This window comes from Salminus brasiliensis, chromosome 5, assembly GCF_030463535.1.
Source record: "Salminus brasiliensis chromosome 5, fSalBra1.hap2, whole genome shotgun sequence".
NCBI classification, from domain to species: Eukaryota; Metazoa; Chordata; class Actinopteri; order Characiformes; family Bryconidae; genus Salminus; species Salminus brasiliensis.
In genome coordinates, this window is record NC_132882.1 from 46,071,601 (window position 1) to 46,094,177 (window position 22,577).

A 22,577-nucleotide genomic window follows, 5' to 3' on the forward strand; every position below is an offset into this window, starting at 1 on the left:
TCTCTCTCTGTCTCTCTCTGTCTCTCTCTCTCTCTGTCTCTCTCTCTCTCTCTCTCTTTCTCTCTCTCCTCTCTCTCTCTCTCTCTCTCTGTCTCTGTCTCTCTCTGTCTCTCTCTCTGTCTCTCTCTCTCTGTCTCTCTCTCACTGTCTCTCTCTCTCTCTGTCTCTCTCTCTGTCTCTCTCTCTCTGTCTCTCTCTCTCTCGTCTCTCTCTCTCTCTCTGTCTCTCTCTCTCTCTCTCTCTCTGTCTCTCTCTCTCTCTGTCTCTCTCTCTCTCTCTGTCTCTCTCTCACTGTCTCTCTCTCTCACTGTCTCTCTCTCTCTCTGTCTCTCTCTCTGTCTCTCTCTCTCTGTCTCTCTCTCTCTCTGTCTCTCTCTCTCTCTCTGTCTCTCTCTCTCTCTCTCTCTCTCTCTCTGTTTATACTCACCTCTTACCTTCTGTCATCAGGCCGAGTGCAGGAAGTGATAAAAGCATGTAATCATGTTTGTTACGGTAAGCTGTTGGCTGTGGGCACGAGAACAAAGCCTGGCCAGTGCGGTTACTGTACTCTACCTAATTATGAGCTTAATGAAGCGCTGGTCCGGGCCGGCGCGGCTGCAGGGTACCGACCCGGCTCGCGTTTCAAAGCTTTCTGTATTATAGTTCAGTGCAGCTGATGCTAATCTGCCGAGCTGCAGCAGAACGAGGTCCGTAAACGGCGCTGATTAGAAGCCCTTATTTAGACGTGGTCTGATGGAGGAGGTCCGGAGTGACTCGTTAAAGGTGGGGGTTATTTTTTATCACTGTCCGATTTAAAGGGCCCATATCACAGTCTGCCCAGCCCATCTGTGGAAACAGATGCAGAACAACCCCTGTGTTGTCTTTGTGATGTCACAAAAACCCCGCCCCTCTTACCCATTCAGCCTACAGCGGTTCAGCTCCGCCCATTCACACCGACCCAGACTGCTTTCTGGATTTTTCACAGACAATCCAGCCAATCAGAACAGAGCCCATTTACATATGCGGTATGGACAAAAGTATTGGGACACCTGCTTATTCGTTGCTTTTATTGGAGTAACTGTCTCTACTGTAGGAGCATTGTTGTGAGGATTTGATAGCATTCAGTGTTAGTGTTAGTGTTAGTGAGGTCAGGATGTTCAGGACTGATGATCACCACCCCACCACCCCATCCCCAACTCATCCCATCCAAAAGTACTGGATGGAGCTCCTCCACCATCACTCCAGAGAACACAGTTCCTCCACTGCTCCACAGCTCCTCAATGCTGGGGGGCTTTATACCCCTCTAGCCCACGCCTGGCATTATTAGGCAGCATGGAGCCAATAGGGTCATGATGTTGATCTGCTCCAGAGAGTCCTATTCTATTGGCAGTACTTCTTCTCTACAGGGACTAGACAAGCTGTGTGTGTGCATTTGCACATCTGTGTCAGCAATGGGTGCAGCTTAAAGTAGCTGAATGCATTCTTTAGAAGGGGTGTCCACAATTTGGACATTTGGACATATATTGTATATCTGTATATAGATTGTGGAGAATGTAGGACGTGGACTCTTAAATGTATTATTGTGTGTGTGTGTGTGTGTGTGTGTCCAGGCTAAAGGCTTTGAGCTGAGTTACCTGGAGAAGGTTCCGGAAGTGAAGGACACGGTGCATAAGCAGTCTCTGCTGCACCACGTCTGCTCCATCGTAGTGGAGAAGTTTCCAGAAAGTTCTGACCTGTACTCCGAGATCGGAGCCATCACCCGCTCTGCTAAGGTACCATACACACACACACACACACACACTGGAGAACCATTCACAGAGGAGGTTCTGACATCCCGCTCTTCGTTCTGTTGTGTTTAGTTTGGGTTCTAGATATCTAGAGGGAACTAGTAGTTTTTTGGGGGAGGGCGGAGGGGGGGGGCAGCTGTGGCCTACAGATTAGAGGTCACCCGTAATCGCAGCTGGTCTGAAGGACCTCCTGACCTGCTTTCTTCAGGTGGACTTTGACCAGCTGCAGGACAACCTGTGTCAGATGGAGCGACGCTGCAAAGCATCATGGGACCACCTGAAGGTCATCGCTAAGCACGAGATGAAGCCGGCGCTGAAGCAGCGCATGTCGGACTTCCTGAAGGACTGCGCGGAGAGGATCATCATTCTGAAGATCGTCCACCGACGCATCATCAACAGGTGACCCACCAGAACCGCCGCTGACCTGCTGCTCGAGAACATACAACACACACACCAGTGAGCAAACACACACACACACACACACACACACCAGTGAGCAAACACACACACACACACACACACACACACACATACACACCAGTGAGCGAACACACACACACACACACACACACCAGTGAGCAAACACACACACACACACACATACACACACACCAGTGAGCGAACACACACAGGGACAGTGAGCGCTTGTCCCCGGGGAGCAGTCTGGGTCTGGGCCTTGCTCGAGGGCCCAACAGTGGCAGGCTGCAGCTTGCCGGGCCCAGGTATGGTGGTGTTGCTGAGTCGTGGTGTTGAGCTCTCTCCTGTTTGCTCTCCAGGTTCCACGCGTTCCTGCTGTTCCTGGGCCACCCGCCGTACGCGGTGAGGGAGGTGAGCGTCCACCGCTTCTGTAAGATCCTGAGCGAGTTTGCGTTGGAGTATCGCACGACCAGAGAGAGAGTCCTGCAGCAGAAGCAGAAGAGAGCCAACCACCGAGAGAGGAACAAGACCCGCGGGAAAATGATCACTGACGTGAGTGCAGCGGTCCCTCCTGCCTGAGCGGGCGGAGCGTGTAAAACATCATATACTGTAGCTCCGCCCACTGTTTTATTACAATGGAAAATAGGCTTCCAGTGAAACCACTGCGTCAGCCTGAGTGTGGTTTTATCACTCACCCTGATGTCACGATTATTTATATATGAGTTTGTTTATATAAGCGATTTTTTCAACGGTCAGTGTACTTGAAATATAATGTTTCATCTTTAAAATTTTCACAAACACGTCTAGCATTTGGTTAAAACTGACAACTGATTTATCCAACAAGAACTATTTTACACTGATAAATTACTCTTCTGCTCCCCTGGATCTGGCGAGTGCGCCCCCTAGTGGTTGAAAATTCAGTTCTGCTGAGTCTGTAACTCCCGACTCATGATGAGGATTTATGACATAGCGGTGGGCGTCAACCTCCTGAATGCTGACGCTCAATGTTGATGATCGCAGCGCCCGTGATTCCACTCCTCACTAAGCCCCGCCTCCTAACATGAATTTCATCAATTTCTGATCTACTCTTTAACTAATGCTCTCTGATCTCCACTGGTTACTGTGATATTATGACTTCTTATTCCGTTAAAATAATTGCTAAAAAATAGAATTTTCATCTTTTTATCTAAACACTAATTTTTGAAGATTTTGTCTGAGTAAAATATTCCTGTAATAATGTGATCAGTTCCACGTTTCTAATACACTGCTGTATTAGTGAAGACGGGAGTTTGCGTCCTGTTCCAGTCGTTCTTCTCTGGGATTAAGTTCACTGCAGTTCCAGAAGGTACTCAGTACTCAGGTGTGTATTAAGCACTGCGGCTTTATTAGACTGCAGTCTCAGTGCTGTACCCAGGCCGCTCTCTCCAGCTGTAGTTCTGTTGTCCTGCCACTAGATGGAGATGTCAGTTCATCACAAATAAGACCAACCTTATTTCCACAAGTCTTTATCCATAGTTAATTCTCCATAAATGGGGTATAAAGCCCCCCAGAACTGTGTTCTCTGGAATGATGGTGGTGGAGGAGCTCCATCCAGTACAGTGAGGTGCCAGAACCAATCAACCAACATCAGAACCTGAGCTCACTGATGCTCTCACTATCTGGAGGCTACTGCAGTCCAGAGGGGGAGGGTGGAGGGGAGGTGGAGGTGGGGGTTCAGGAGGAGGTGTTCTGTTCACTCTTTCACTCTTTATTTCTTCTCTGTAGAGTGAGGATGAAGACGATGGTGAGGTATGAGGGTGTGTGAGTGTGTGCATGTAAAGCTGAGCATTTCAGCGTCTCATTAACCTGAGTGGACCTGGAGCACCGTAACAGCTGTTCACACACTAACACACTGACGGGGACGTTCACTCATAATAACAGAACCCAGTGATTAACTCAGCGTCAGGATTGATCCCTGGATCTGCCGTGGACTCGGACTGTCACCAGTTTACTCGTCTCTGTAGACACGCCCCCAAAGACGGTTGTCTCATCCTGTGTTTACAAGGCATGAGGATTGTCCAGCATGGAGGATTTTCTGAGCAACTACCTGAGCTCCTTCCAGCAGAGCGAGGCTCAGTGTAGAGAATCTCTCTACAGTGGTGCTGAATGGAAGCAGGCTTCGGTCGCCATGACTACAGCACAGATACAGCCCATAATTTATCTCCTATCCAAACCCACCAGTGCAGCTACACGAGTCTTCTGAGTTTTATATGGAATGATGATGATGATGATGATGATGATGATGATGAAGGTAAAATAGTGAATAGAGAATCTGAACTAATGCAGTTTTCTTTAGGGACTACTTTCTGTAGCCGCACTACACCCTGCAGCATGTATCCCTCCACCATTTTAATGATCTGGTTCTAAAAGCAGGTTCTAGAGCCGAACTCTTCTCAGAACTCTGGTAGAACCGTGTCTCAGGCATCAGGCAGCGTCTTCATCACCATTAGGTGAAGAACTTTCTGTGAGGAGCTTTTATTATTAGAGCTTCAGACGTCTGCTTCCCTTCACCTCCACTGTAGAACCACAGCTCTGACTGGGGGAGGTTATCTAGAACCTCCACTGTAGAACCCCAGCTCTGACTGGGGGAGCTTATCTAGAACCGAGCGTTTCACACCAAACCCCCACCCTGAGTGACTGTGTTCTGAAGACTCACTCTACCCTGTTTGTAGAACCGGATGGCTGGTGTTCACCGTTTATCTGTCTCTCTTCCACAGAGCGGGAAGTTTGCGGGTTCGTCAGCGGAGGGTCAGGAGGCTCCGCCCCATGGGCTGGGCTACGCTGAGGATGTGGCGGAGCATGAGCAGATGACTGCAGTCCTGCGCAACAGCCTGCAGGGCGGCGACAGCACCCCATCCGTGATGCCCGGCCTCCGCACGCGCACAAGAGCCAGCCGAGGTGCTTAGAACTCCATGACCCGCTTCTTACTCCGAGTCTTGGTTCCTCTCAGTCTCAGAGTCTCTAAGAGGTTCCTACGTTAGCGGTAAACACAGTGACGTTCTAGACACCAGTTGGCAGAGTGGAGCATTCCACCTAGAATACCATAGCAACCACCTGTAACACTGCAGCAATCCTGTAGCAACGTCCTAGAAACCACATCACGTCCATTTAGCGACACCTTATCAAAGACACAACAACCACTTAGGAACACCCTGGCAACCATCTGCAACACCATAGCAACAGCCTTAACATAAATTACCCCTGGTCAAAATATGTTGATGATGGACGTTATTATTGATGGACGTTGTTAATGATGGACATTGTTGATGATGGACGTTATTATTGATGGACGTTGTTAATGATGGACATTGTTGATGATGGACGTTATTATTGATGGACGTTGTTAATGATGGACATTGTTGATGATGGACGTTGTTGATGATGGACGTTGTTGATGATGGACATTGTTGATGATGGACGTTGTTGATGATGGACATTGTTGATGGACGTTGTTGATGGACTTTGTTGATGTTGGACGTTTTAATGATGGACATTGTTGATGATGGACATTGTTGATGATGGACGTTGTTGATGATGGACGTTGTTGATGGATGTTGTTGTTTATTGACATTGTTGATGGACATTGTTGATGTTGGACGTTGTTGATGATGGACATTGTTGATGGACGTTGTTGATGATGGACGTTGTTGATAATGGACATTGTTGATGGACGTTGTTGATGATGGACGTTGTTGATGATGGACATTGTTGATGATGGACATTGTTGATGGACGTTGTTGATGATGGACATTGTTGATGATGGACGTTGTTGATGATAGACATTGTTGATGATGGACGTTGTTGATGGACGTTGTTGATGATGGACATTGTTGATGGACGTTGTTGATGATGGACATTGTTGATGATGGACATTGTTGATGGACGTTGTTGATGATGGACATTGTTGATGATGGACGTTGTTGATGATGGACATTGTTGATGATGGACATTGTTGATGGACGTTGTTGATGATGGACATTGTTGATGATGGACGTTGTTGATGGACGTTGATGATGGACATTGTTGATGATGGACGTTGTTGATGATAGACATTGTTGATGATGGACGTTGTTGATGGACGTTGTTGATGATGGACATTGTTGATGGACGTTGTTGATGATGGACATTGTTGATGATGGACATTGTTGATGGACGTTGTTGATGATGGACATTGTTGATGATGGACGTTGTTGATGATGGACATTGTTGATGTTGGACGTTGTTGATGTTGGACATTGTTGATGGACGTTGTTGGTTCTCTGTTGGTCCAGGCCGCATGGCTTTGTGGTCATCTGCTAACGAGGACACGCAGAACGGTGTAGAAGACACGGCAGACGAGATTATGGAGCGTATCGTAAAGTCGGCGACTCAGGGCCCGAGTCAGCGCAGCCAACCGCGAGAGAGGAGGCGCTCACGAGCTAACCGCAAATCCCGTGAGTAAACCCCGCCCACTAACCTCCCACCCACCCAGTGCTCAGCAGGCTTACACGGCCCATCCCACGCTACTGACCACTGAGCATTCAGACGTTTGGTACCTCAGCAGACAGTGAGGTTCTAGATCAGGGGAACGCCTCTGCAGAACCTTAGTTTAACAACTTAATTGATTTCAGCTCAGATCATCTTCTACTCCCTGAACTATTCACAGTAACAGATACGCTATTTGGACAAAAGTATTGGGACACCTGTTCATTCATTGTCTCTTCTGAAATCAAGAGTATTAAAGAGCTGATTATGATGGATTATAATTACTGGATTCTTCTGAGGTGTTTACAGATCTTCTCCGTCTCTCCACAGTAAGAAGAACACTGAAGAGCGGGCTGACCCCCGAGGAGGCTCAGGCGCTCGGGCTGGCCAGCGGCTCCGAGATGCAAGTGTGACACATAAAAGACTCTAACAGCTCAGGGTGTCAACACACACACACACACACACCTGAACCTGGACACTGCAACCTGAAGCATGATGTTCAATGGAGAACTCAACATTTCATACACAGAAGACAAGCACAGCTGGCTGCCGTTCAACCTTCTTGTGCACAAACGTGTTATAAACACACACACACACACACACACACACACACACACACACACTCTCTCGTAGCCCTGTTACTGAAGGACCGCCCGACTAGTTCTCCTCTACAGAGATCAACTAGTGTTTTTAACCACTGTGGCCTTGAGAGTGAACCCAAAGAGCTGTGCTTTGAGCAAGGCTGCACTCTGTCGCCCCCCGGTGGTGAGAACAGCCAGACTGCATCGATTTGTAGCACCTTCAGCATTAAAGGGGAAGTACACCTGACGATATTTCAAAAACGATCTCTGCATAATTCAGCGGCCGAGTTCACTGCAGAGACTCTGATGGTTTTGAATGGAAGCAGGCGTCAGTTGCCATGACTACAACACAGATACAGCCCATAATTGATCTCCTATCCAAACCCACCAGTGCAGCTACACGAGTCTTCTGAGTTTTATATGGAATGATGATGATGATGATGATGAAGGTAAAATAGTGAATAGAGAATCTGAACTAATGCAGTTTTCTTTAGGGACTACTTTCTGTAGCTGCACTACACCCTGCAGCATGTATCCCTCCACCATTTTAATGATCTGGTTCTAAAAGCAGGTTCTAGAGCCGAACTCTTCTCAGAACTCTGGTAGAACCGTGTCTCAGGCATCAGGCAGCGTCTTCATCACCATTAGGTGAAGAACTTTCTGTGAGGAGCTTTTATTAGAGCTTCAGACGTCTGCTTCCCTTCACCTCCACTGTAGAACCACAGCTCTGACTGGGGGAGATTATCTAGAACCTCCACTGTAGAACTCCAGCTCTGAGCGTCTCACTGTTTACGTGTCAATCGTTCTATTATGCAGAGAATTTTGAGAAGTCGGTGGCATCGCCCTTTAGCATCCAGTAGAAACTGTGGAGCACACGTTTATAAACCACTGAGGAGGAAATCAGAGGCTGGTTGCTCCTCTCTGCACTGCTGTGGTATTATTTCCTTCTTCCTTTTTTATCAGACTTGCATGTTTTTAAACTTAATACACAGACGAGAGTCCGCAGGAGCCATGGAGTAGACCGGTCCAGAGCTGGAATGTGACCAGCACTGCAGAACACACACTGCTGACCCACAGAACCTGCATTTTGTGCTGAAAGTGTATCTGGAGACGTTTATTTATTTTCCCTCAGTCCTACAATAGAAGTCAGTGGGCAGATGAGTTAAAGGGGTGGTCCGGTGTGTATCACCCTGACCTCTATCTGCTGTATCTGTAGAGTACGGTCCATCACCACAGACCCTCATTTCTACACGATTCCCTGAACTCAGTAAAGAGCAGAAACTCACTGACTCTAATCTCACAGATAATAGAAGTCAGTGGGCAGATGAGTTAAAGGGGTGGTCCGGTGTGTATCATCCTGACCTCTATCTGCTGTATCTGTAGAGTACGGTCCATCACCACAGACCCTCATTTCTACACGATTCCCTGAACTCAGTAAAGAGCAGAAACTCACTGACTCTAATCTCACAGATAATAGAAGTCAGTGGGCAGATGAGTTAAAGGGGTGGTCCGGTGTGTATCATCCTGTCCAGCGGTCGCTGGAGCTCTACAGATGGGTGGATATGGCGCGCTGATGCCGGACTGTGCGAGTCCACAGCTGAAGATCAGGCCCGGCTCACACACAGCACCCTGATGGAATTAACAACCGTGCCTTTTAGAAGCGGAGGGGTGTGGTCTCAGCACAACAGCGTTGTGGTTCTCGTCGCAGTCTTTCATTTCTCCAGTAGAACACGACCCACACAGCGGTACTACACACAACTCCCACTACACAGTCCAGTAGTACCTCTAGCACCTTATTATGTGTAACACGGAGGAGGTTTGGGCGGAGTTTCAAGTATTAACATTAAAGTATGCATTTCTTTTGTCCGGCCGCCGCCTCCTCAGCTTAGCGAGGGCTGGGAGGGGGAGCAGGAGAGGCTTGGCGAGAGAACGAATGCTGTACAATTGTGTAAATGACACTTTAGTGTTTATTTTTGTCTGTGTGTCGTTTGTATTTTGTATAGAATAGTGTATTATAGGTCAGGAGCAGTGTTATTCTGTGAAAAGTGTAATTTAAGAGAATTAAAAGCAGGCCATGCATGGTGCAAAAATAAAAACCATTCAAACCCAGACACTGCTTTAGGCTTTCTGATGGAGGACTAGACACCGGGAGGTTTCTGGGACTCGGGTTCGGACGCTGAGTGAATTCTGCTTCTCGCGCTTCGGTGTTTCGACTCTCTGTGCAAACTTGAAGCGGTCACCGCAGCCCTGCGCCACTCCCGCTCAACGCCTTCAGCATCGCTGCACTTACAGTCCGCAGAAGAACCCAGAACATTTCAAACCCCCCAATCGCTGCAAGTGCCATAAAACGTGGGTCTGAAATGAGAGTACCTAGAATGTGAATTTACCTTGTTAAAACCCACAGCAGAACAATAAAGTATAAACTGTATTCAAATCTTGCAATAAAAAGCTTTTATGAAGCATCCAGAGAAAAGCAGAGTGTGTGTCTGATACGTTTCTGGAAAAGGTATGTTTCTGCTTCTGGTAAAGTTTGGAAACATTAATTTAAATAAAGAATTAAATTAAATTAAATTAATAAAATCTTAGAAAAGTTCAGAAACATTAATTAAAATAAAATAAAATAAAAATCTTAAAGCTCAGAAAAGTTTAGAACCTCTCCTTAAACCTTAAATCTTAGGAAAGGTATTTAAAGAAAAAAAAACAACCTTTGAATAAATTCAGAAAAGTTTAGATACCTTAATGAAAAACAAAAATCTTAGAAAAGCCTTCCTTAAACTTTAGTTTTACATATTTTTTTTCCGATACCTTAATGAAAAAAAGATCTAAAATTAATGTAAAAATATGTAAATAAATAATAATAAAAAACAACTAAACAAACAAATAAAATAGTTTAGAGCAGTTCAGTCCGGTTCTGACGCTCCCGTGTCCACTGTTGGCGATGTTGGACTGGGGTCAGTATGGGCACTGTAACCGGTCCTGCACCTGGCCCTGAACCTGCCTCTCGATGCTTCAACACCCACCAACGATCACCCTCCCACCCAACCTGGATCCAGGTAACGAAGGCTTTCGGGGGCATCTGACCCAGGTGTTTCGGACTTGGTCCTCCAGTCACAAGAAGCAGAACGCGACACCAGAGGACATGTCACCAGCTTTATTTATTTAGGGTCGTGTACACCGTGCGGTTCTCGTCAGTGCCATCGCGCTCCTCTCAAACGAGCTATGACAGCGGAGAACCTGATAGAGGATCATTACAATCATTATTGTATGACAATTTTAGTGCAATGACAGACACAGACATGTCTAATGCAGTAAAGATGGTGGTTGTACAGGACCATACGAAAAACAGACCTCAAAAGGTGTGGTAAACACATCTCTGCCGAAGAAGAAGAAGAAGAAGAAGGAGGGGAAGGGAAATTTTGCATTTTAAACGTCTCTGTGGTCTTCGTCCCTGAAGCTGTTTGCAAGGACAGGAGAAAAAAAAAAAAAAAAAAAAAAAAAAAAAAAAAAAAAAGCAACAGCAAAGCGAAAAAATGTACAAGATAAAACCAAAACAAAAAAGAAACAACCCAAAAATCAACAAAGACGCCGAGTCTAAATGAAGAGAGAGAGAGAGAGAGAGAGAGAGAGAGAGAGAGAGAGAGAGAGAGGGTAAGCTATATCACAGAGGAGAGAGGACAGAAGAAGTCAGAAGACTGGGATTCGTAGGAAATCCAGTGCAAACTAAGGCTTTTTTTTTTTTCGTTCTTTTTGTTTAGGTTTGTTTATAGATGTACACATCGACTACAAACTAAAAGCAATGATAAAAGCATGGGATAGATACGGAGATTTCTACTCTGTCTACTCATGTTGAACTAGGTGACCGCTTCTCAATGTCCCTGAACGATAAAGGTTTTGCACAGTACTAGAAGTGACTTATATAAATTACACGTCGGAAGATTTCTCAAATACAAACAACAGTCAATCCATCGTCGGACCCTCGGAGAGACGAGAAGGAGGGCGAGCGTAAAAATTTGCAGGTTGAATTTAGTATTGCTCAGATTCGCGTCGCTAAAAGACAGAACTAGATTTGAACGTGTGCGTCTCTTTCAGGGATGTAACATCAAAAACGTCAGGGTTTCTTTTTTCTTTTCTTCTTAAAGCACCAAAGTATAGAAAATTATGACCCTTTTTTTGGTCAAACATTTGATGACATTTTAATTTGTAATAGTGCAGTTTACGTAAGGAATCATAACTCAAGTTTATATGGTTATCTGATATGTGATGAAAACAAGCGTGCATTTACAAACTGTATGATAACTGGAGAGGAAGGAAAACGATAAACCGAACGTAGAGCAACGTTACTGGCAGGTTTTGAAGGATTCAGCCTGGAACACTGCAGCCGGAACGCAATGCAGGGCTAAATGTAGTGACGTGATTATCCTACTTATTTTCCTTTTTTTTCTCTTTTCTTTTTTTTTTCTTTTTTTTTTTCACCAAACATATCAAGACATTAAAAAAATAATAATAATAAAAGAAAAAAAAAGAAAATAAAAACAGTACAACAACATCTCAAGCATGGATTGATCCGGCACTCCGTCCTATTTAAAGCAGCAGTTCTGCCAGAAATTCAATTTACACAATTTTACCGGTTTACTCTAAAAGCCAGGACAAGGTTCCTGCTCGATTCTTCGGTTTTACACTGACTGACCAACTCAACATTCTCCCATAATCCCCTCTGCATCCACAGCCCTCCTCTCAGCACCGTGTTTAACACACACACCCACGCCTCGAACTCCGCGTTACGCAAGTGGTCCTAAATCAAGCGATAAACTCAGGAAATAACTGCGTGGTCATGGAGGGCATCTCGGCTTCAGACCCCGTTGTTTTTGTCGAAGGCCCCCTAGTGGCAGCAGACTGAAACGGCGCTGCCGTGTTTTTACTGCTGTAGAAAAGACGGACGAAGCGTCGGTTCTTGTTGGATGCGCTGTGTTTTTTCCCCTCCTATGAATTTTAGGCTTTGTTAGATCACCTTCAGCACTGTACAGATCAAGTAAACGCAGTTATGGCTCATTTTCAGCTTTGCTTGGTGCGGAAAGGGTCAGCTCACAAGAATTTCCAAATCCAGAACTGGAACGGGCCTCAACACGGCGAGGATTCACCAGAGTGGAGATGTAAGGGCAGGTCGACGAGCACGGGCACGTCATAAACACAGTACTGAAACGGACGGCTGGTCTTCACTAAGATGGTGCGGATTATGTGGATCAGGGTGCAGCGAGACTTCGGATGTGGTGAATGCTGGATCCTACTCGGATCCTACTCTCCTCTGCATACTCGCACATCCCACGGGCCTACAGAAAATCTCATCACACCCCTGTGTGTACGGGAAGGAGAGTAAGATTGGGCACGACACCTCCCCTCCATATCTCCACATCTCCGAGACCGCAGCACCTGGAGGCTGGGAAGGTGTGATGCTTTGGGATGGGGGTGACTGCGTACTGAGGTCTAGTATGTGTTAGTCCCCTCAGCCTCAGAGCAGAATTTGGACACCCACCAAGTCTGCTCCGCTGTATCTGGAGTAACTGAGGGGAAACTGAGTAAATTTGATTTTCCTGTCGAACCGTTGCTTTAAATGAGTGCAGGGTAGGACCTCACATCCCTGGAACTGATTCCAATATACAGGTCTAACATTATTCTCCTTGTCGCGCGTCACAACGCACATCTGTATGGACACAAACAAGCCATTCTCCACACTTCTTGTGCATGGTTTTGAGCTTCATTGCATATATATATATATATATATATATATATATATTTGGCCAGACTACCGACTCTGGTAGAGTTACTTTCAGTTTAGAAACTGTTTCATTTTAAAACAGTTTTTATATTTTTTAATTGTTTTAAACTGTTTGTTCAATTGTCAAATCCACCAGTCCTTTTAGGCCTGGGCTGAATAAATTAGTCACTTGGGGAGATTAAAAAACTGTTTTGAAGAGATGACGATAAAGGAGAACACTTACTGACAATTAAAGCTTATATCCACATGTTTAAAAGCCCCAAATGGTTCTATCAAAATGTAAACCCACTTATGCAAGCTAGCAAGGGAACTGGAGGTTCCGATCTTTTTTTTTTTTATTATTAAAAAAAACAAACAAAAACAAAAAAAACAAAAAAAAAAACCCCAAAAAACCCAAAAACCTTTTCCTCAAGAATTCAAGACTCACAACTGAAACATAGCACCAACATATTCTAAGTTCATGGCAAGTTTTGGGTCTCTAGACTCTGTGGTGCACTTACAAAGAGAAACAATAATGAAAAGTGTACCCCAGACCAGAGGCTGGCCAATTTCTGAAGTTGCCCTGGGATTGAAAAGTGCAGTCACAGTGATCTCGGGTGGCAAAGCCCCATCTCCCAGCATGCCTCAGGGCCAGGCCTAGTGGGGAGCCTCCAGCATCTCCATCAGGAACGTGTCAATGGGGGTGTCACCAATCAGCTTAAAGAAAAAAAGGTGCTCCAGACACTTCAGGCCGATGGAGCGCAGCGCAGGCAGCCGGAGGAGGAGTTTGGCGAATCTACAGACGGAGAGGGAGAGAGGGGGGGGGGGGGTTAGGATGCTGTACTCGTTCTAACCGGACAGGCAGTCACTCCTTGTTTAACCCACAGAGAAGCTCTTCACTAGGGCTTCCTTTTAGTAGTCTGCACAATTAAGCAGTTAAGATATGAACACAGTGATTTAGAGTGGGGTTTGGGTCTAGATAAGCTCCCCCAGTCAGAGCTGTGGTTCTACAGTGGAGGTTCTAGATAAGCTCCCCCAGTCAGAGCTGTGGTTCTACAGTGGAGGTGAAGGGAAGCAGACGTCTGAAGCTCTAATAATAAAAGCTCCTCACAGAAAGTTCTTCACCTAATGGTGATGAAGACGCTGCCTGATGCCTGAGACACTGTTCTACCAGAGTTCTGAGAAGAGTTCGGCTCTAGAACCTGCTTTTAGAACCAGATCATTAAAATGGTGGAGGGATACATGCTGCAGGGTGTAGTGCGGCTACAGAAAGTAGTCCCTAAAGAGAACTGCATTAGTTGAGATTCTCTATTCACTATTTTACCATCATCTTCATCATCATCATCATCATTCCATATAAAACTCAGAAGACTCGTGTAGCTGCACTGGTGGGTTTGGAAAGGAGATAAATTATGGGCTGTATCTGTGTTGTAGTCATGGCAACCGACGCCTGCTTCCATTCAGCACCACTGTAGAGAGATCAGAGTGGGTGAGTTTCTCTACAGGTGAAGCTCAGTGTCACACTCACTCTGATGGAGCTCAGCTCACACGCTAAACTACACCAGTGAAAACTCAGGGGAGGTGGGACAGCAGTGTCCAGTGTGTTGTAGTGATGGAGATAATGACCGATCATTGTTGTTAATCATACCTGCCCTGCTGCTCAGGATATTTCTGCCTGCAGTAGGCCTCAAGGGACGCATACACTCTCTCTCGCAGGAGCTCCACCTCACTGGTGTTAGTCAAACCTTTGGCATCTAAGCAACAAAACACAGAAATAGTCAGTGCATACCCAAACACCATACACAGGAGACTGATGGCGGCTATTATAGTTTTATATCATTAATAAAAATATAAATGTTATTACAGCATTTATCCATTCTTCTAAATCAGAGAGCTGCACTGGGATGCAGTTCTCTCCCCACTCCAGGTATCCTCGATGTCTAGAACACTGCCCCTGTTCTGGCCCTACATGCTACAAGTTCTCTCAGATTTATAAACCCAGGACGCCGCTAGTAAAGCAGGACAGCGTTTGTACAAGGCTTTCGGTTTTAACTCGGTATGACTCGAGAGTTAAAGACGCTGCAGGATTGTGCTTTCGACATGGTTCTTGATGCTTATGAGGTTAAGAGATTTGATAGCGGAGATGAGAAGTGGCAGGCATAGCAGCCTATCGGTCAGTCAGGCCGTTTTTAACGAGATCTAATCTACTCTTCTTAATTTATGACCATATAAAATAACTGAAACCAGAGGTTCTTTTTCTACGATCACTACTGTCAGGGTTTGGGAGTAAACGCAGATCAGAGAGGCTGATAAGGGATTTGAGGAGAGACGTTCGTGCTGCGATGCCTGTACCTGGGTTAAAGAGGACGATGGCCCGCAGACAGCCCAGCTCCGCCTTGTCCATTTGCATATCGCGCATCTTATTGACCAGCTCAGTAAGCACCCTGCATTAAACAACAAAGAGGAGAGGAACAACAGAAAGATTAACAGGACCTGAAATGAACAGCCACAGGCAGATTGATTCAAGAACTGAGGTTTGAAGTATATGGTTTGAAAGAAGCACAAACGCAGTTACCTGTCAAATATGGCCCCCACCTCAGCGCTGTGTGCACTCTCTCTGTGAGCACATTAACACACAATTAATAAACCATAGTGAAACTTCCATTTTCTACAGTCTAGACTGTAGGCATTTAATGTGATGTATTAGTTGTCACATCTGTTCAATTCTGTAAATGAATAGAAATTGTGTCCAAATATGCGGAAAATGCTAGAAAATATTTCAAGTTTATTTTCTGTAGATATATTTTATTATTTACTTGTGTCTGTCTCTGTACGGTCACTAGTTGCCCTTTGGGAATAATTACATTTTTATTAAACTGAACTGAGTAACGAGGTGCCCAACAGTAATGATAAGCACATTCATTGTGTTATAAAATGAAGTCAGGAACACTGTAAAATGGGATTAAAGCATTACCTGTCGAAGATGGCCTCCACCCCGGTGTTGTGGACGCTGTCGCGGGGCACGTGTAGACCGGTGGCCAGAAGGAGCCCATCCTTCACCCCGATCGAGCGGTGAGAGAACGAAGCAATCAGGAGCTCATTCCACCCTGAGACACAGAGATAGATTCAACAACATCAGAATGCATTAGCTAGCGATGCTCAGCGTTCATTAAAAACATTATAACAAACTTTCTTATGTTCAATTTAATCATACAGGGTTTATATCTCACACCAGCACAGTCATTTCCAACAGGCTGTAAACAACAGCAGATTTTAGTGTTCCTCAGATCTGCATACGCACATACTCTGTGGATTTTACACACTTCTTCTTTTATGTAACGTAACTACAGACCAAATAAACATCATCATCATTAATGGTGTTAAATATCACTATAGAGAATGTTAAACCCCCCATTACTACAGATTTTAGGATTAAGGGTAGATAAGTGTACAGAGGGTGAAGGCTCGTACCTGCTCGGAGCAGAATCACCTGGTCGTCCAGAGGCAGCTCTGAGAAGTGTGGGATGCGCTTGGCCCACTCCACGAGGCTGAACAGCTGTTTATCTGCTGCCTGACAGATGTGAGTCACTGGATCGCTGGGCTGAGGGACGCACAGGTTAGCAGGGTCAGTAAACTGCTGCACAGCAAGAACCCTTACACTCAGACCAGTCTGGGCTCAATAGTGTGAATTGGTGGGGCCCTGCTGAAGGCTGAATCTAGAAGCTAGATATACACGCTGTATGGACAAAAGTATTTGGACATCTGCACCTTCATTGTTTCTTCTGAAATCGAGGATACCAAAAGACAAGTGTGAAGGTGTGAAGAGTAAGCTTTGTTCAATCCCAGCACTGTTTAAGACACCAAAGATCCGCAGGACGCCGGGTAGGGGGGCGTATTTGGATTTAGCAAACCAACACAGAATGCTCTTTCCTGGATTCACTGCAGCTTAAAAGCTAATGACACCATTCTGGTGTCGGTTAGTCAGAGAACGTTGGTGAGACTGTAAAGATCGCACTCACAGAGCCGGTCCCGGAGCTGCTGTCAGCGTGAAGTTCAGTCTTATGTTCCACAGCCGTCTCGGCTTCCAGAATCTTCTCCACAGGCATCTCCTCATTGGCAGCGGAGTTAAACTCATAGTCCCCCTCGCGCTCCTTATTCCGCTGACGCTCATCTTGAACAGCTGGGGGAGGGAGAGGAGATGGGATATTTACTCTGCGTCCAAAACAACCAGGTGCGAAGAGCAGGAACGTGCCCATATTCAACATTTCTGTTCTTTAAAACAGCCTCATGTGCTTCTGCAATTATAGCAGACAACATGCTTCAATTCTGTACGGTCTTCGGTCAAAAAGCCCCCCCTAGAGCTGGGGAGTGTAATTGCATTTTTCTTCACTGCAGTAAATACAAATCAGGCTCATGCATTTCTGGACAGTGTGAGAGCTGCAGAAGCTTGATCTGAAGGTGTAGCAGCATGTGGGCGGAGGTGGTAGAGTAACACTACAGGATTTTACACTAATATGACTCTATGGGTTCTGCAGCGTTACACAGCAGCTCTGGAGAGAGGTTCTCCTCCTGCAGCTCCACCACCAAACCTCCATAGTGCAGTAGCAGCAGCAGCGCTCCGGCCCGGAGTGGGAATGCTGGAGACGCCCTCCTCCCCCTGTTCCAGACAGTGGAGCATCAGCTTGATCCTGAAGCTACTGATTTTAGATGGAATACTCAGAATACACACCTTCTCTCTTCATCCCCATGGCCAGGCACTTCTGGTAGCGGCAGTACTGGCAGCGATTGCGCTGGCGCTTGTCCACGAGGCACTCTTTACTGTCCCTACAAACGTAGCTCAGGTCCTTCCTCACTGTGCGCTTAAAGAAGCCTTTACAGCCCTCGCAGCTGTACACCCCATAATGTTTACCTGCAGGAGAAGCAGAAAGGCAGAGTTGGCGAGGCTGGAACTCTTTCAGTAAGGATGATTAACGCTGGACCCGTTTTAGTGTACACTGACTAGCACTGTACTGCAGTGCACACCGATTAGCCTTTAGATGGCTCTTCAGCAGGGCAATCTGAAACCCTCCCCACCCAAACACTCACCAGAGGAGCGGTCTCCACAGATGGCACAAAGGCGTTTCTGGGACAGCATTGGCCCGGTGCCACCTGCAGACTTCAGGCCAAACGGTGGCTTCACATCATCAGAGCTGCTGACAGCATGCAGCTCAGACATCGAGGAGTTAATCTAACAGCAATAGGAAAGAGGAGACAGCAAAACACAGGAAATCAGAATTACACGAATACAATCAGGCGCTTCACTAAGCCTGAGTCAGACATAACGGAGTGTTACACGCAGTTACACACACTTCTCTTCTTTTTAAGGGAAATCCACTGATTCTTTAAAAATCCTGCATTAAATTAGTGGCCTATTTGGTGTGAAATGGTTCACTGTAGACTCAGTTACAGTGGAGGTGAATGGAAGCAGGCGGCGGTCGCCATGACAACAACACAGACACAGCCCATAATTTATCTCCTATCCACCAGTGCAGCTACACGAGTCTTCTGAGTTTTATATGGAATGATGATGATGATGATGAAGGTAAAATAGCGAATAGAGAATCTGAACTAATCCAGTTCTCTTTAGGGACTACTTTCTGTAGCTGCACTACACCCTGCAGCATGTATCCCTCCACCATTTTAATGATCTGATTTTAAAAATATGTCTTAGACAGTGTCTTAAATGGGCTCCAAGTGTCTCAGTGGTCTAATGTGCTGCCACTATGGACCAGGGGTCGAAAGTTTGAATCTCGAGCCATGTCGGCAGCGATGCAGCACTGCAGAAAGAGGCGTTGTCAAGCTTCGCAGGTATCAGAGGAGACGTGTTAAGCCTGTACTGTCGTTGTGTCAGGAGCATTGCTAGTGCTAGGGGGAATCCATGACCGGTTGGGTTTACTGACAGAACCAAATTTGGATTCAAATGGATTTACTATTATTTTTTTTTTATTTAGGACCAATTCACATGGGATAAGCTCTCTCAGGTAAAGCTATCTCAGGAAAAGTGACTGAGATGGGAGTGGCCACACAGTACCTCCAACACAACGTGATAATAACAAGTTCTACAACCCACTGATACTTATAATATATTCGTTTAGAAGTTAGCAGCTACATGTTCATAACACGTATGTAGGCTATAGGCTACGCTATCGAATGACTTGCCTGAAGCTGCAAGGTGTGCCAGACTTGAATGACCCGAGGTATCTGTGTCATTATCCTCCATACTTGAGAAAAATCCCAAACATGTACCTACACATTGATCCGTAAGGGCTACATATAACCTGAGGTTATTTTTACGGCTCGTTTTACAGAAGGTAGAAGGCGCTGGAATCTTTCAAAACGACTAAGACAGCACATTAGGATGGGACTAAAATCACTGAGAAACTCTGGTAATAATTACATCACCCCTCCTCCTTGTGTAAAACGAATCCTGTCTGAATAGGGTCAATAGTGTCTTCATCACCATTAGGTTGATGAACTTTGTGTGAGGGAGCTTTTAGAGCTTCAGACGCCTGCTTGCATTCACCACCACCGCTGTCAACAGATCTCGACTGTCTGGAATGAAGAATTTCACACCCAACCACTTTCCACATCCTAATCACTGAAAGATGAAGAAACTTAACTTAAAAACAGGTGAGTTATGCTGTCTGTGGCTTTCAGAACCAAAGCAGTGAGAGGTGTACTCATCGTTGCAGTACCACCATCAACACTGCTAACCTAACTAACCTAACTAACCACCAACTCCCCGGCTCTTCGAGGTGCTTGTGTCAAACCTGTGGGTTGCTGAGAGGTCCGTAGCCCACCGAAGGAGTCCCAGGCACACCGGGAGAGCCGATGGACGAGCTGATGACGGACAGTGGCGAGTCCAGGGAGCTAACAGGGCTGCTGACGGCCGAGGTGGTGGGCGGCAAGGAGTTCATAGATGCAAACCAGGCTGACCAACTGAGAGGAGACTGCAGGGGCTCTGATACTGAGATGGAGAAACACAGAGAGAGAATCAGTGAAGCTGACACACAAACAGAACCCGTCTAGACCTCAGTACTGACTTTCTGCATTAGGCACTACATGGCTCAGGTCTATTTACACAACTACAATGTAAACGATCATACTTGCTGTGTACCTACAGTACAGAATTACTATCAGGCGTTACATCTAAGAAGATACCTGACCGTACTAGATAACATCAGAGCACCTGACAGCATTCAACTTCATTCAATGCACACATGCACTTTACTCCTATATTATAAAACTTCTATTAACTGCATTCACGTCTACCTGCATCCGTTCTAATGTGATCTGCTGCCCAAAACCTCCGCCCAGTACCACGGCATCTTTTTCTACTGGCTTAAATGTTATGGAAGAGACATCCTTTGCACTCCTGTTTATCACATAATAAAATTTAAAAAATTCAGATTCTGAGGAAACTGAACTCATTCCTATGCTAAAGCTGACGAAGGTCCCACTGCCTATTTAGCAAATGGGTCAAATCTTTTGAGACATCGCTTGTGGCCAGCTTTCAACCTAAAACGACACCAGTGATATCGGATATCAACTACGATACGTTCCCCATCAATTAGATCAGATCTAAGAACAGACCTAGAAGTCCATTAGTCGAACTAGTCACATTACCAGGACGACCCGTATATATTAATGTAATTAGTCATATTGATTAGTCATACTACATTTTTACAGATACCAGATTACTTTTCGCACTAGTACAGTTACTCAATAATATAATCAGATCTTGAATGCATATCACTACCAGTCAAAACTAAAGCATATATATATTTTAATCAGCATTAATATTAGCTAGTCAGAATTACACTAGATCAGGGAGAGATCCATGGAAATCAATGGCACGTTAACATATGACTAGTCAAAACTACATGAAGGAGATCCTGGAACGGTGGATTTCTAGCTCTGTAGATTTATTATTATTAATAGTAGTAGTTGTTAACATTTCATAGATTATATATATATATATATATATATATATATATATATTGAAATAATTGTCTAACTAACTAACACTAACGTTGAATCATCCAGTGTTAAAGCAGGGGAGGCCCGAGTTGCGTATTCAGCATGTTGGCTGAAAACACTGGCCTGGATTAATACACGACAGCACTGTTTATAAGCGTTTATAAAGAGTTAAAGAGGTGGAATTAGTGGTTAAATGTCGGTCATAGTTTAGTAAAACTGGGCTGTTCTGGATCACCAGCCAGTATAGCTACATAATGCGTAGATTGCTAAAGCTGGGGCGAATCCAGGTCCGGGACGTAAGAATCCGCTCCACGATGTCGCTCCCACCGCCAGGGCAGCGCTGCAGCTGCAGCGGCCAATCAGCACAGGGAGCTGCAGCGCTGCCCTGGCGGTGGGAGCGACATCGTGGAGCGGATTCTTACGTCCCGGACCTGGATTCGCCACCTCCACTAGCTCCCTTAGCAAGCGTCGTCGCAGCAGTACAGGAAAACAGACACTCCACCACAGAATTAACACCTAAAACGCTTCATACGGTGTAACATCACACACATACATACGATATTAGCCCATAAACGTCCAGACTTCGCCCGCGGAAACGCGTTAAAACCCCTAACCGAGCTCCGACAGCGACGGTTAGCCCGCTAGCCTGTTAGCCCGCTAGCCTGTTAGCCTGTTAGCCTGTTAGCAGCAGCACAACCGTTCCGTTCGCTTTACGTCGCGTTTTCTCGCGCAAATCCTCGCTTACAAATCACGGTAAAATCGCACGACGGACGAGCTCACCGACGGGTTGATCAATCTATGCGAAAAAAGCCGATAAATGGGGATATTTTGTACCAACCACGCAATTTGAAGTGAATGTTTTTTTTTTGCATCCAGGCAGATACCTTGCTAGTCAGCCTCCTAGTGGACAGCGCGCGCCTGTTCAGGCTGGTGTCAACAAACAAACAAAAAAACAACAACAACAAATAAACAAATAAATAAACGCAGGCAGAATATTTTGTATTTATTATGATTATTATATATAGATGTGTATATATATATATGTGTGTGTATATCTGGATTCAGGCTAGCTGAGTTTGGTGTAAGTGACTGAGGAGATATTTTTAGATGACCTCTCTTTAATAAACCTGCTGTTTCTGTTACTGTCCCTTTAAGAGGGATTTATGTAAATGATCTCTGTGCTGATTGGCCGCTCTGTGACTTGTGCCTTATTTAAAAAAATTAAAAAAAAGAAGAAGAAAGAAAACCCAGCCTGAAACAAGACTCGGCCAGTTCTAATGTGAATGGGCGGGGCTTTCTCTTCTGTAAGATAAATAGATGTATACATGCAAATGAGTTTGTCTGGGGTTTTTTGTGACATCAGCTTACAGTCGTTTAGCCCCACCCATTCAGCCTACTAAAGTGGTTTAGTCACACTCATTGAGGCAATATCATTTTAGCCCCGCCCATTCTGTATACAGTAGTTTGACCACACCCATTCAGCCTACAGTAGTTTAGCCCCACCCATTCAACCTACTAAAGTGGTTTAGGCCCACTCAT

The 22,577-nt window shown here is 45.5% G+C and overlaps 2 protein-coding genes across 4 annotated transcripts; one reads left to right on the top strand and one right to left on the bottom strand.

The window, feature by feature from the left end:
• Positions 1 to 480: 480 nt before the first annotated feature.
• On the top strand, positions 481 to 9,721 carry fhod3b (formin homology 2 domain containing 3b). Its single transcript, XM_072680739.1, has 7 exons — positions 481 to 492; positions 1,590 to 1,751; positions 1,975 to 2,165; positions 2,543 to 2,735; positions 4,940 to 5,120; positions 6,494 to 6,655; positions 7,017 to 9,721. The coding sequence occupies exons 1-7, from the start codon at positions 481 to 483 to the stop codon at positions 7,097 to 7,099; spliced, it is 984 nt and encodes a 327-aa protein (XP_072536840.1). The 3' UTR covers positions 7,100 to 9,721.
• Positions 9,722 to 10,404: 683 nt separating this feature from the next.
• On the bottom strand, positions 10,405 to 21,942 carry rxrbb (retinoid x receptor, beta b). Of its 3 annotated transcripts, XM_072680643.1 has the most exons (12): positions 21,877 to 21,897; positions 20,331 to 20,433; positions 19,829 to 20,025; positions 18,105 to 18,246; positions 17,749 to 17,928; positions 17,039 to 17,199; positions 16,491 to 16,620; positions 15,994 to 16,126; positions 15,595 to 15,636; positions 15,372 to 15,463; positions 14,668 to 14,773; positions 10,405 to 13,815 (listed from the first exon to the last, which is right to left on the bottom strand). In XM_072680643.1, exons 3-12 carry the CDS (start codon positions 19,973 to 19,975, stop codon positions 13,677 to 13,679), a joined length of 1,272 nt encoding a protein of 423 aa, XP_072536744.1. In that variant the 5' UTR covers positions 19,976 to 20,025; positions 20,331 to 20,433; positions 21,877 to 21,897; the 3' UTR covers positions 10,405 to 13,676. The 3 variants fall into 3 exon arrangements, with proteins under 3 accessions (XP_072536744.1, XP_072536745.1, XP_072536743.1); XM_072680644.1 differs by lacking the exons at positions 20,331 to 20,433; positions 21,877 to 21,897 and adding an exon at positions 21,923 to 21,942; XM_072680642.1 differs by lacking the exon at positions 20,331 to 20,433 and having other exon boundaries at positions 21,877 to 21,927.
• Positions 21,943 to 22,577: the final 635 nt, after the last annotated feature.